This window comes from Coregonus clupeaformis, chromosome 15 (genome assembly GCF_020615455.1).
Source record: "Coregonus clupeaformis isolate EN_2021a chromosome 15, ASM2061545v1, whole genome shotgun sequence".
Classification (NCBI taxonomy): Eukaryota; Metazoa; Chordata; class Actinopteri; order Salmoniformes; family Salmonidae; genus Coregonus; species Coregonus clupeaformis.
Window position 1 is genome coordinate 66,006,675 of NC_059206.1, and position 14,404 is coordinate 66,021,078.

The 14,404-nt window shown below is 40.4% G+C and overlaps 1 protein-coding gene across 1 annotated transcript; it reads left to right on the top strand.

Moving 5' to 3' along the window:
* The first annotated feature begins 1,111 nt into the window (after positions 1 to 1,111).
* fshb (follicle stimulating hormone subunit beta) lies at positions 1,112 to 2,884 on the top strand. Its single transcript, XM_041886886.2, has 2 exons — positions 1,112 to 1,297; positions 2,657 to 2,884. The coding sequence occupies exons 1-2, from the start codon at positions 1,112 to 1,114 to the stop codon at positions 2,882 to 2,884; spliced, it is 414 nt and encodes a 137-aa protein (XP_041742820.2).
* The last annotated feature ends 11,520 nt before the right edge of the window (positions 2,885 to 14,404 follow it).

A 14,404-nucleotide genomic window follows, 5' to 3' on the forward strand; every position in this document is an offset into this window, starting at 1 on the left:
TTTTATATTGTGTGAATGTTCAATTGTTACTATTATTGAAAAGTTGAAAGCCTTTCATGAGATTTGATATTTAAACAAAGATTCTGAGATGTACAAATTTAATCTCTTAATTGTCTCCCCTTTTCACCTTCTAATTTGCTTTGGTACCTGGGCTGTAGCTGTTTCTAATCCATTCATAATAATACAATAATAACAATACATTTATCCTAATTTCAAAAGACTCAGTGTAGCACATTATTTTAAGTCGTTACAGATTATTTGATAAACTAATTGACGATTTAAATCGGAACATTTCATGTAATCTAATTCAACATCATTTTGGTGATACATTTGTCCTCCCTTCTTCCCTCCCCTGGACGCCTGCATTAAATTACATCAAATTAAGTTTTATAGATGATCTTATCTTGTCCACGGCAGAGTAACAATAGCCTTAAGCTCTCACTCTTTGCGCCATTCATCCTGGCCACAAAGATCTAAGAGGGCTATGTTGATGTAGAATAACATCTATTCTCTTTCTCAATGAGCGAACGCCATACTATCTTTTTCCTCCCAAATCTACTATTGGTTTTGGCTCGTGACCAAATAGAAAATGACTCATCTGACCTTGTCTGTATTCTTTATGTGATTTGATTAGAATCTCTCTTTGCACTTCAGTATATCTCAGATTTTGATGGCATTATCTCTGACAAACATCTTTAACAGATCCACAGCAATGTCCTCCGAGTGGTTGTGAATCACTGATTGAAATGGTAGATAAAATGTCCATTGTGAGACAAAGAGGGAACGTTATGTGGTATGAGAAAATCTCAGTAAGGAAACCTGCCATTATGACCATAATCATATTCAGGTTGTAAATAAATAAATAAAATGTATAATATAATAGAAGTGATAACAACAGGTGAGGTACTTTTGTCTGGTGCTTTGGCAAATGTGGCACGCATAACCCTATATGCCACCCTTCATATAGGATACATTTCCTTAATGACTTGGGGTGGCCTTATAAAGGGAGTCTGAAGGCCTTATAAGATATACTTTGTTTAAAGTGTGACCTAAGTGTTTCCCTGCTGTATAGCAGATACCTGAAGGGACCTGTTCTCCTTGTGGAAGCATTATGTACTGCACCCACTTAAGGATGCTGCAGCTGGTCGTCATGGCAACACTGTGGGTGACACCAGTGAGGGCGGGGACACACTGCAGGTATGGCTGCCGACTAAACAACATGACCATCACCGTGGAGAGAGAGGACTGTCACGGAAGCATCACCATCACCACCTGCGCCGGCCTGTGCGAAACAACGGTAGCTAAATAGGGAAAGACAGTACTTATTTAGGGTTGTTGGTTTATTAGGTACCAAACAGGATAAGACTGACCGAAACAGGGAGGGCCTACCGGGATAGGAAACATATTTTTCTTTTCTGATGCAAAAAGTTATGTTGAGTGCCCTAATGAACACAACCCTGTTGTTTATCAAAGAAGGTTACAATTGTTTTTCATTACATTGAGTTATATTCTGTAGCATGTGAGCTGTTGTTTAATATATTGTAGTGCAGCCATGCTACAGTTTCTGCTGTTTAATTTAATTGACTAGGACTATGTGCTAATTGAGCTAAATCATTAATTCTACTATTTGATGTTGCACCAGGTTGCATCAGCAGTCCTTTGATATATACTGAACAAAAATATATACACAACATGCAACAATTTCTAAGATTTTACTGAGTTACAGTTCATATAAGGAAATCAGTCAATTGAAATAAATTAAATAGGCCCTAATCTATGGATTTCACATGACTGGGCAGGGGTGCAGCCATGGGTGGGCCAGGGAAGGCATAGGCCCACCCACTTGGGAGCCAGGCCCACCCACTGGGGAGCCAGGCCCAGCCAATCAGAATGAGTTTTTCCCCACAAAAGGGCTTTATTACAGACAGAAATACTCCTTAGCACCCACCCTCAGACAATCCCGCAGGTGAAGAAGCAGGATGTGGAGGTCCTGGGCTGGCGTGGTTACACATGGTCTGCGGTTGTGAGGCCGGTTGGACGTACTGCCAAATTCTCTAAAACGACGTTGGAGGCAGTTTATGGTCGATAAATTAACATTCAGTTCTCTGGCAACAGCTCTGGTGGACATTCCTGCAGTCAGCATGCCAATTGCACACTCCCTCAAAACTTGAGACATCTGTGGCATTGTGTTGTGTGACAAAACTGCACATTTTAAAGTGTGTAATGATCATGCTGTTTAATCAGCTTCTTGATATGCCACACCTGTCAGGTGGATGGATTATCTTGGCAAAGGAGAAATGCTCAATAACAGGGATGTAAACAAATTTGTGCCCAACATGAGATAAATAAGCTTTTTGTGCGTATGGAACATTTGTGGGATTTTTTATTTCAGCTCATGAAACATGGGACCAACACTTTACATGTTGCGTTTATATTTTTGTTCAGTGTAGATCTCAATGGCAGCAGAAGATGAACACAATGAATCATGCAATATTTAAAAAATATGGTTTCCATTAGCCGAATCCCGGATTGGTTTGAGCTGTCTTGCCAAGTCCTATGGTTATTGTCATGCCACAAGTTTACAGCACAACAGATCTGGGACCAGGCCAGTGTTCAGATTATTTCAATTTACCGGTATGAATGCTGTCGTTGGCAGGATCTGAACTATCAGAGCACATGGCTGCCTCGCTCCCAGGGGGCGTGTAACTTCAAGGAGTGGTCCTACGAGGAGGTCTACCTGGAAGGCTGTCCACCCGGGGCCAACCCCTTCTTCATACCTGTTGCCAAGAGCTGTGATTGCATCAAATGCAAGACGGACAACACTGATTGTGATCGCATAAGCATGGCAACACCCAGCTGTGTAGTAAACCCACTAGAAATGTAATACTGTAGAGTTGAACTGTGGCTGCTGCAACAGCCTATGTTAAGCAGCGGTTTGACTCTTTTATGGTACTGTTTCTATTGTTGATGTGCTATCAATCGGTACTTTCTGGTATTCACTTAAAATAATGAAACACATTTGATAACTACATGGTGCCTAGTGGTGCTTGTTTTAACAAGGAATCTCAAATAAACATACGCTATTGTGTAAGTACAATGTCACAGTGTAATTTATGAGTACATAACTGCTCATTTCTGCACCATAAAATAAAGTTCTACCACAGCAATTTTGCCGCTCTCACAGTCTTCATTACAGTTTGTCCAAATCATGTTTTGCAATAGGTTACACAAAGAGAAGACTGACACACACAAACAGGGAAAAAATTATATTGGTTTGTTGTTAGGTCAATTTCAATGACAACAATAAAGGATTGACAGAAAAACAAGATTTCCTGATCAATATGGAAAATTCCCTTCACGGTTAACCACACCAGTTGCCCTTTGTCACTTCCTCTACACACGTCTTTTTTTTTTTAGGAGGTAGATCAGCTTTAATATTTCAGATAGATTGTAACTTCCATCAATGTAATTGCCTGCATCACTTCCAATCCCCCATATATTGTTTTTCTCGTAAATACAGTGGGGGAAAAAAGTATTTAGTCAGCCACCAATTGTGCAAGTTCTCCCACTTAAAAAGATGAGAGAGGCCTGTAATTTTCATCATAGGTACACGTCAACTATGACAGACAAATTGAGAAAAAAAATCCAGAAAATCACATTGTAGGATTTTTAATGAATCTATTTGCAAATTATGGTGGAAAATAAGTATTTGGTCACCTACAAACAAGCAAGATTTCTGGCTCTCACAGACCTGTAACTTCTTCTTTAAGAGGCTCCTCTGTCCTCCACTCGTTACCTGTATTAACGGCACCTGTTTGAACTTGTTATCAGTATAAAAGACACCTGTCCACAACCTCAAACAGTCACACTCCAAACTCCACTATGGCCAAGACCAAAGAGCTGTCAAAGGACACCAGAAACAAAATTGTAGACCTGCACCAGGCTGGGAAGACTGAATCTGCAATAGGTAAGCAGCTTGGTTTGAAGAAATCAACTGTGGGAGCAATTATTAGGAAATGGAAGACATACAAGACCACTGATAATCTCCCTCGATCTGGGGCTCCACGCAAGATCTCACGCCGTGGGGTCAAAATGATCACAAGAACGGTGAGCAAAAATCCCAGAACCACACGGGGGGACCTAGTGAATGACCTGCAGAGAGCTGGGACCAAAGTAACAAAGCCTACCATCAGTAAAACACTCCGCCGCCAGGGACTCAAATCCTGCAGTGCCAGACGTGTCCCCCTGCTTAAGCCAGTACATGTCCAGGCCCGTCTGAAGTTTGCTAGAGTGCATTTGGATGATCCAGAAGAGGATTGGGAGAATGTCATATGGTCAGATGAAACCAAAATAGAACTTTTTGGTAAAAACTCAACTCGTCGTGTTTGGAGGACAAAGAATGCTGAGTTGCATCCAAAGAACACCATACCTACTGTGAAGCATGGGGGTGGAAACATCATGCTTTGGGGCTGTTTTTCTGCAAAGGGACCAGGACGACTGATCCGTGTAAAGGAAAGAATGAATGGGGCCATGTATCGTGAGATTTTGAGTGAAAACCTCCTTCCATCAGCAAGGGCATTGAAGATGAAACGTAGCTGTGTCTTTCAGCATGACAATGATCCCAAACACACCGCCCGGGCAACGAATGAGTGGCTTCGTAAGAAGCATTTCAAGGTCCTGGAGTGGCCTAGCCAGTCTCCAGATCTCAACCCCATAGAAAATCTTTGGAGGGAGTTGAAAGTCCGTGTTGCCCAGCGACAGCCTCAAAACATCACTGCTCTAGAGGAGATCTGCATGGAGGAATGGGCCAAAATACCAGCAACAGTGTGTGAAAACCTTGTGAAGACTTACAGAAAACGTTTGACCTGTGTCAAGGGTATATACAGTGGGGAGAACAAGTATTTGATACACTGCCGATTTTGCAGGTTTTCCTACTTACAAAGCATGTAGAGGTCTGTAATTTTTATCATAGGTACACTTCAACTGTGAGAGACGGAATCTAAAACCAAAATCCAGAAAATCACATTGTATGATTTTTAAGTAATTAATTTGCATTTTATTGCATGACATAAGTATTTGATCACCTACCAACCAGTAAGAACTCACAGATCTGTTAGTTCTTCTTTAAGAAGCCCTCCTGTTCTTCACTCATTACCTGTATTAACTGCACCTGTTTGAACTCGTTACCTGTATAAAAGACACCTGTCCACACACTCAATCAAACAGACTCCAACCTCTCCACAATGGCCAAGATCAGAGAGCTGTGTAAGGACATCAGGGATAAAATTGTAGACCTGCACAAGGCTGGGATGGGCTACAGGAAAAGTATTTGCCCCCTTTCTAATTTTCTCTATTTTTGCATATTTGTGATACTGAATGTTATCAGATCTTCAACCAAAACCTCATATTAGATAAAGGGAACATAAGTGAACAAATAACACAACAATTACATATTTATTTCATAAACAAAGTTATGCAACACCCAATTCCCCTGTGTGAAAAAGTAATTGCCCCCTTACACTCAATCACTGGTTGTGCCACCTTTAGCTGCAATGACTCCAACCAAATGCTTCCTGTAGTTGTTGATCAGTCTCTCACGTCGCTGTGGACGAATTTCGGCCCACTCTTCCATGCAGAACTGCTTTAACTCAGTGACGTGTGGGTTTTCAAGCATGAACTGCTCGTTTCAAGTCCTGCCACAACATCTCAATTGGGATTAGGTCTCGACTTTGACTAGGCCATTCCAAAACTTCAAATTTGTTGCTTTTTAGCAATTTTCATGTAGACTTGATTGTATGTTTTGGATCATTGTCTTGCTGCATGACCCAGCTGCGCTTCAGCTTCCGCTTACAGACGGAAGGTCTGACATTCTCCTGTAGAATTCTCTGATACAGAGCAGAATTCATGGTTCCTTCTATTAAGGCAAGTCGTCCAGGTCCTGAGGCAGCAAAGCATCCCCAAACCATCACACCACCACGCTTGACCTTTTTGGTGTGATGTTCTTACTGTGGAATGAAGTGTTTGGTTTTCGCCAGGCATAATGGGACCCATCTCGTCCAAAAAGTTGACTCAAGTTTGCCAAAAAGCACCTGGATGATCATCAAGACTCTTGGAAGAACGTTCTATGGACAGATGATTCAAAAGTATAACTTTTTGGACGACATGGTTCCAGTATTGCCTGGCGAAAACCAAACTCTGCATTCCACAGTTAGAACATCATACCAAAGGTCAAGCATGGTGGTGGTGGTGTGATGGATTTTGCAGGTTTTCCTACTTACAAAGCATGTAGAGGTCTGTAATTTTTTATCATAGGTACACTTCAACTGTGAGAGACGGAATCTAAAACAAAAATCCAGAAAATCACATTGTATGATTAAGTAATTAATTTGCATTTTATTGCATGACATAAGTATTTGATCACCTACCAACCAGTAAGAATTCCGGCTCTCACAGACCTGTTAGTTTTTCTTTAAGAAGCCCTCCTGTTCTCCACTCATTACCTGTATTAACTGCACCTGTTTGAACTCGTTACCTGTATAAAAGACACCTGTCCACACACTCAATCAAACAGACTCCAACCTCTCCACAATGGCCAAGACCAGAGAGCTGTGTAAGGACATCAGGGATAAAATTGTAGACCTGCACAAGGCTGGGATGGGCTACAGGACAATAGGCAAGCAGCTTGGTGAGAAGGCAACAACTGTTGGCGCAATTATTAGAAAATGGAAGAAGTTCAAGATGACGGTCAATCACCCTCGGTCTGGGCCTCCATGCAAGATCTCACCTCGTGGGGCATCAATGATCATGAGGAAGGTGAGGGATCAGCCCAGAACTACACGGCAGGACCTGGTCAATGACCTGAAGAGAGCTGGGACCACAGTCTCAAAGAAAACCATTAGTAACACACTACACCGTCATGGATTAAAATCCTGCAGCGCACGCAAGGTCCCCCTGCTCAAGCCAGCGCATGTCCAGGCCCGTCTGAAGTTTGCCAATGACCATTTGGATGATCCAGAGAAGGAATGGGAGAAGGTCATGTGGTCTGATGAGACAAAAATATAGCTTTTTGGTCTAAACTCCACTCGCCGTGTTTGGAGGAAGAAGAAGAATGAGTACAACCCCAAGAACACCATCCCATCCGTGAAGCATGGAGGTGGAAACATCGTTCTTTGGGGATGCTTTTCTGCAAAGGGGACAGGACGACTGCACCGTATTGAGGGGAGGATGGATGGGGCCATGTATCGCGAGATCTTGGCCAACAACCTCCTTCCCTCAGTAAGAGCATTGAAGATGGGGTCGTGGCTGGGTCTTCCAGCATGACAACGACCCGAAACACACAGCCAGGGCAACTAAGGAGTGGCTCCGTAAGAAGCATCTCAAGGTCCTGGAGTGGCCTAGCCAGTCTCCAGACCTGAACCCAATAGAAAATCTTTGGAGGGAGCTGAAAGTCCGTATTGCCCAGCGACAGCCCCGAAACCTGAAGGATCTGGAGAAGGTCTGTATGGAGGAGTGGGCCAAAATCCCTGCTGCAGTGTGTGTAAACCTGGTCAAGACCTACAGGAAACGTATGATCTCTGTAATTGCAAACAAAGGTTTCTGTACCAAATATGAAGTTCTGCTTTTCTGATGTATCAAATACTTATGTCATGCAATAAAATGCAAATTAATTACTTAATCATACAATGTGATTTTCTGGATTTTTGTTTTAGATTCCATCTCTCACAGTTGAAGTGTACCTATGATAAAATGACAGACCTCTACATGCTTTGTAAGTAGGAAAACCTGCAAAATCGGCAGTGTATCAAATACTTGTTCTCCCCACTATGTATGTATATATATATATATATATATATATATATATATATATATATATATATATATATATAATATATAAAACACACATATATACAGTGGGGAGAACAAGTATTTGATACACTGCCGATTTTGCAGGTTTTCCTACTTACAAAGCATGTAGAGGTCTGTAATTTTTATCATAGGTACACTTCAACTGTGAGAGACGGAATCTAAAACAAAAATCCAGAAAATCACATTGTATGATTTTTAAGTAATTAATTTGCATTTTATTGCATGACATAAGTATTTGATCACCTACCAACCAGTAAGAATTCCGGCTCTCACAGACCTGCTAGTTTTTCTTTAAGAAGCTCTCCTGTTCTCCACTCATTACCTGTATTAACTGCACCTGTTTGAACTCGTTACCTGTATAAAAGACACCTGCAAACACACTCAATCAAACAGACTCCAACCTCTCCACAATGGCCAAGACCAGAGAGCTGTGTATGGACATCAGGGATAAAATTGTAGACCTGCACAAGGCTGGGATGGGCTACAGGACAATAGGCAAGCAGCTTGGTGAGAAGGCAACAACTGTTGGCGCAATTATTAGAAAATGGAAGAAGTTCAAGATGACGGTCAATCACCCTCGGTCTGGGGCTCCATGCAAGATCTCACCTTGTGGGGCATCAATGATCATGAGAAAGGTGAGGGATCAGCCCAGAACTACACGGCAGGACCTGGTCAATGACCTGAAGAGAGCTGGGACCACAGTCTCAAAGAAAACCATTAGTAACACACTACGCTGTCATGGATAAAAATCCTGCAGCGCACGCAAGGTCCCCCCTGCTCAAGCCAGCGCATGTCCAGGCCCGTCTGAAGTTTGCCAATGACCATCTGGATGATCCAGAGGAGGAATGGGAGAAAATCATGTGGTCTGATGAGACAAAAATAGAGCTCTTTGGACTAAACTCCACTCGCCGTGTTTGGAGAAGAAGAAGGATGAGTACAACCCCAAGAACACCATCCCAACCGTGAAGCATGGAGGTGGAAACATCATTCTTTGGGGATGCTTTTCTGCAAAGGGGACAGGATGACTGCACCGTATTGAGGGGAGGATGGATGGGGCCATGTATCGCGAGATCTTGGCCAACAACCTCCTTCCCTCAGTAAGAGCATTGAAGATGGGTCGTGGCTGGGTCTTCCAGCATGACAATGACCCGAAACACACAGCCAGGGCAACTAAGGAGTGGCTCCGTAAGAAGCATCTCAAGGTCCTGGAGTAGCCTAGCCAGTCTCCAGACCTGAACCCAATAGAAAATCTTTGGAGGGAGCTGAAAGTCCGTATTGCCCAGCGACAGCCCCGAAACCTGAAGGATCTGGAGAAGGTCTGTATGGAGGAGTGGGTCAAAATCCCTGCTGCAGTGTGTGCAAACCTGGTCAAGACCTACAGGAAACATATGATCTCTGTAATTGCAAACAAAGATTTCTGCACCAAATATTAAGTTCTGCTTTTCTGACGTATCAAATACTTATGTCATGCAATAAAATGCAAATTAATTACTTAAAAATCATACAATGTGATTTTCTGGATGTTTGTTTTAGATTCCGTCTCTCACAGTTGAAGTGTATCTATGATAAAAATTAAAGACCTCTACATAATTTGTAAGCAGGAAAACCTGCAGAATCGGCAGTGTATCAAATACTTGTTCTCCCCACTGTACATACATACATATATACATACATCCATACACACACACACACATATCCTTTTTAAAATTATATTTCCCTTCATTATTTTCCAACCCCACCACCCCTTCCCCAATTGGAGTAAACTAGTGAACAACAACGCTTAGGCCTCTACTTCCAGCCCATACATACTATACACATTTTATGGACACAGTCAAATTCTACAATAATTATATTTTGTTTGTTTTTGCTCCTGAACTTCCTCCGATCATTTTCATGATGTCCATCTGGTTTGCTTCTATATGCCATATTTTTCTAACTGTGCTCTTTCACAAAAGCTCTCAACCTATAACCTATATACTTATTATGGACACAGTATGCTTTCCATTAGTTATCTTGTTGTTGTTAGTTGTTATTAGTCCCATCCTTCAGCTCCATTCAACACCTCCCATCTATCTCTTAACACCATCCATATTGGATTTCTATTTGCCATATATTTTTCAACTGTACTGTGATGTTTTACAAAAGTTCTGAACCTTTCTATTCTCATTGTTTCTACAGATCATAAATTGAAAATAAACATTTTTGCTAAAAGTATTATTATATTATTGATCGATTGACTATGACTTTTCAGATCACCCAGCAGTGCTATCTGCAGAGTTAGCTCCAGGTAAATATTGCAATCCTTTAGCCATTCCTGGACCTGTGTCCAAAAACAAGCTACAAATGGACAGTACCAAAACAAATGATCTAATGATTCTGTCTCTTCGCAGCAAAATCTGCAGAGCTGGGAATATTGTATCCCCCATATAAATAACATTCTATTGGTATCAAGAATTTTAGATAATAATTTAAATAGAACATTTCTAAGTTTTGAATCTGGCGTTGTTTTGCATATAAATTCATAAACACTATGCCATGGAATCGGTACGTCAAAGATCTCTTCCCAACTATTTTGCAATCTATATGGGACGGCTGTCAATCCTTTGGTCCTTAAATGAAACTGGTATACTTTTTTATTTATCACAATTTTCTTTAACCAATTATATTATTTAATGCAAGGCCGACAGACAAGTTCCTTACTTTTTCCCCCTTCCACTTTCCTTTTCCATTTTTGCGGTAATGCTGCAATTATTTGGTTGTAATTTTGGGTAGAGCAGACATTTCCATATGTTTTTGTTAGCTGCATGTGCGACATAACTCCACCAGTCCTACCGATAATATCATTTACGAAGATTATACCTTTTTTAAACATTTTGTCAAAAAATAAAGTTTTTTTATCAATTAGTATATTTGAGTTTAACCACAATATTTGTTGCATTATTTGTTCTGTCATTTCTGGAGGATTAAATTGAAATTGCAACCAACTTTCTATGGCTTGTTTTAGAAATAGTGATATTTGGGAGATTATTTTCTTTTCAAATAATTTAAAGTGAGAGGTTGTAATCTGAATAAAGGCCATTCTTAAACATTGGGTGAGACAATCTTACTAATTTGCTAGAGAACCAGTTTGGATTTAAGTATAACTTTTGTATGACTGAAGCTTTTAGTGATAGGTCTAATGCTTTAATATTTAATCATTTCTGTCCTCCAAATTATTATTCATTATATAAATAGGCCCGTTTAATTTTGTCTGGCTTGCCGTTCCAAATAAAATGGAATATTATTTTCTCATATAATTTAAAAAAACTATTCGCTAGGTGTAGGCAAGACCATAAGCAAATAGGTAAACTGGGATAATAAAGAGTTAATAAGGGGGTGATTTTTCCAAAAATTGACAGGTATTTACCTTTTCATGGTAGCAAGATCTTATCTATTTTTGCTAACTTTCTATAAAAATGTATTGGATTGAGATCACTTACAGTGGGGAAAAAAAGTATTTAGTCAGCCACCAATTGTGCAAGTTCTCCCACTTAAAAAGATGAGAGAGGCCTGTAATTTTCATCATAGGTACACGTCAACTATGACAGACAAATTGAGAAAAAAAAATCCAGAAAATCCCATTGTAGGATTTTTAATGAATTTATTTGCAAATTATGGTGGAAAATAAGTATTTGGTCACCTACAAACAAGCAAGATTTCTGGCTCTCACAGACCTGTAACTTCTTCTTTAAGAGGCTCCTCTGTCCCTCCACTCGTTACCTGTATTAATGGCACCTGTTTGAACTTGTTATCAGTATAAAAGACACCTGTCCACAACCTCAAACAGTCACACTCCAAACTCCACAATGGCCAAGACCAAAGAGCTGTCAAAGGACACCAAAAACAAAATTGTAGACCTGCACCAGGCTGGGAAGACTGAATCTGCAATAGGTAAGCAGCTTGGTTTGAAGAAATCAACTGTGGGAGCAATTATTAGGAAATGGAAGACATACAAGACCACTGATAATCTCCCTCGATCTGGGGCTCCACGCAAGATCTCACCCCGTGGGGTCAAAATGATCACAAGAACGGTGAGCAAAAATCCCAGAACCACACGGGGGGGACCTAGTGAATGACCTGCAGAGAGCTGGGACCAAAGTAACAAAGCCTACCATCAGTAACACACTACGCCGCCAGGGACTCAAATCCTGCAGTGCGAGACGTGTCCCCCTGCTTAAGCCAGTACATGTCCAGGCCCGTCTGAAGTGCATTTGGATGATCCAGAAGAGGATTGGGAGAATGTCATATGGTCAGATGAAACCAAAATATAACTTTTTGGTAAAAACTCAACTCGTCATGTTTGGAGGACAAAGAATGCTGAGTTGCATCCAAAGAACACCATACCTACTGTGAAGCATGGGGTTGGAAACATCATGCTTTGGGGCTGTTTTTCTGCAAAGGGACCAGGACGACTGATCCGTGTAAAGGAAAGAATGAATGGGGCCATGTATCGTGAGATTTTGAGTGAAACCCTCCTTCCATCAGCAAGGGCATTGAAGATGAAACGTGGCTGGGTCTTTCAGCATGACAATGATCCCAAACACACCGCCCGGCAACGAAGGAGTGGCTTCGTAAGAAGCATTTCAAGGTCCTGGAGTGGCCTAGCCAGTCTCCAGATCTCAACCCCATAGAAAATATTTGGAGGGAGTTGAAAGTCTGTGTTGCCCAGCGACAGCCCCAAAACATCACTGCTCTAGAGGAGATCTGCATGGAGGAATGGGCCAAAATACCAGCAACAATGTGTGAAAACCTTGTGAAGACTTACAGAAAACGTTTGACCTGTGTCATTGCCAACAAAGGGTATATAACAAAGTATTGAGAAACTTTTGTTATTGACCAAATACTTATTTTCCACCATCATATGCCAATAAATTCATAAAAAATCCTACAATGTGATTTTCTGGATTTTTTTTTCTCATTTTGTCTGTCATAGTTGACATTTACCTATGATGAAAATTAGAGGCCTCTCTCATCTTTTTAAGTGGGAGAACTTGCACAATTGGTGGCTGACTAAATACTTTTTTTCCCCACTGTATTTCATTTGGGATATGTATTCCGAGTATATCCACATGACCATCAGACCATTTTATCGGTAAACTACATGGTAATGTAAATTTTTTATTTTTTAGTGTTCCAATACGTAATATAGTACATGTATCATCATTTGGTTGTAATCCAGAGGGGTTAGAAAATGTATCTAGATCGTCTATGAGGCTGTGGAGGGATTCAAGTTGTGGATTTAAAAGAAAACATGAATCATCAGCGTACAATGACACCTTTGTTTTTAAGCCCTGGATTTCTAATCCATTGATATTATTGTTGGATCTGATTTTAATAGCTAACATCTCGATTGCAATAATAAATAGATATGCCGATAGTGGACAACCTTGTTTCACTCCTCTTGACAGTTTAGAACTTTCTGAGAAATAGCCATTATTTACTGTTTTACACCTAGGGTTACTATACATGATTTTAACCCAATTTATAAGAGATTGTCCAAAATTGAAATGCTCCATGCATTTACATATAAACCCCAGTCGTACTTTATCAATTGCCTTTTCAAAGTCTGCTATGAATAGTAGGCCTGGTTTCTCAGATTTTTCATAGTGACTAACTATGGACTAACTTGTTTGTGTAGTTAATTGCATGTCAGGTTAAAACTGGCCAATCTATTTTAACCAGAGGTTGGTGCCACAGGGCTGGCTGGCATGTGTTTGATGGCTAAGAGGGCAATGGCGTGAGATATGGTATTGTGGCCTCCGGTAGAAAAGTAAACAGATTATATTTGTTAAGATAACCACCACATCTGACTATGCAGTGGTGGAAAAAGTACCCAATTGTCATACTTGAGTAAACGTAAAGATACCTTAATAGAAAATGACTCAAGTAAAAGTTATCCACTAAAACACTACTTGAGTAAAAGTATTTGCTTTTAAATATACTTAAGTATCAAAAGTATTATTAATTAAACAATTCTTATAACAAACAAACCAGACAGCCTCATTTTCTTGTTTTTTAAATTTTCGGATAGCCAGGGGCACTGTCCAACACCAAGATATAATTTACAAACTAAGCATGTCCTTAGTGAGTCCGCCAGATCAGAGGCAGTAGCGATGTTCTCTTGATAAGTGTGCGAATTAGACAATTTTCCTGTCCTGTTAAGCATTCAAAATGTAACAAGTACTTTTGGGTATCAGGGAAAAATGTATGGAGTAAAAAGTACATTATTTTCTTTAGGAATGTAGTGAAGTAAAAGTAGTCAAAAATATAAATAGTAAAGTACAGATACCCCAAAAAAACGACTTAAGTAGTTGTATTTTTACACCACTAACTATGGGTGATTTATCACTACCCAAAAATAGGTCACAGAAAACAGTTGTGAAATGGCACAAAACACCCTATATTGGAGCTCATCACTGGTAAAGCAGCACACTTGTTTTGGCCGCTTAACACCTCGTGGACATACAGTGGGGGAAAAAAGTATTTAGTCAGCCACCAA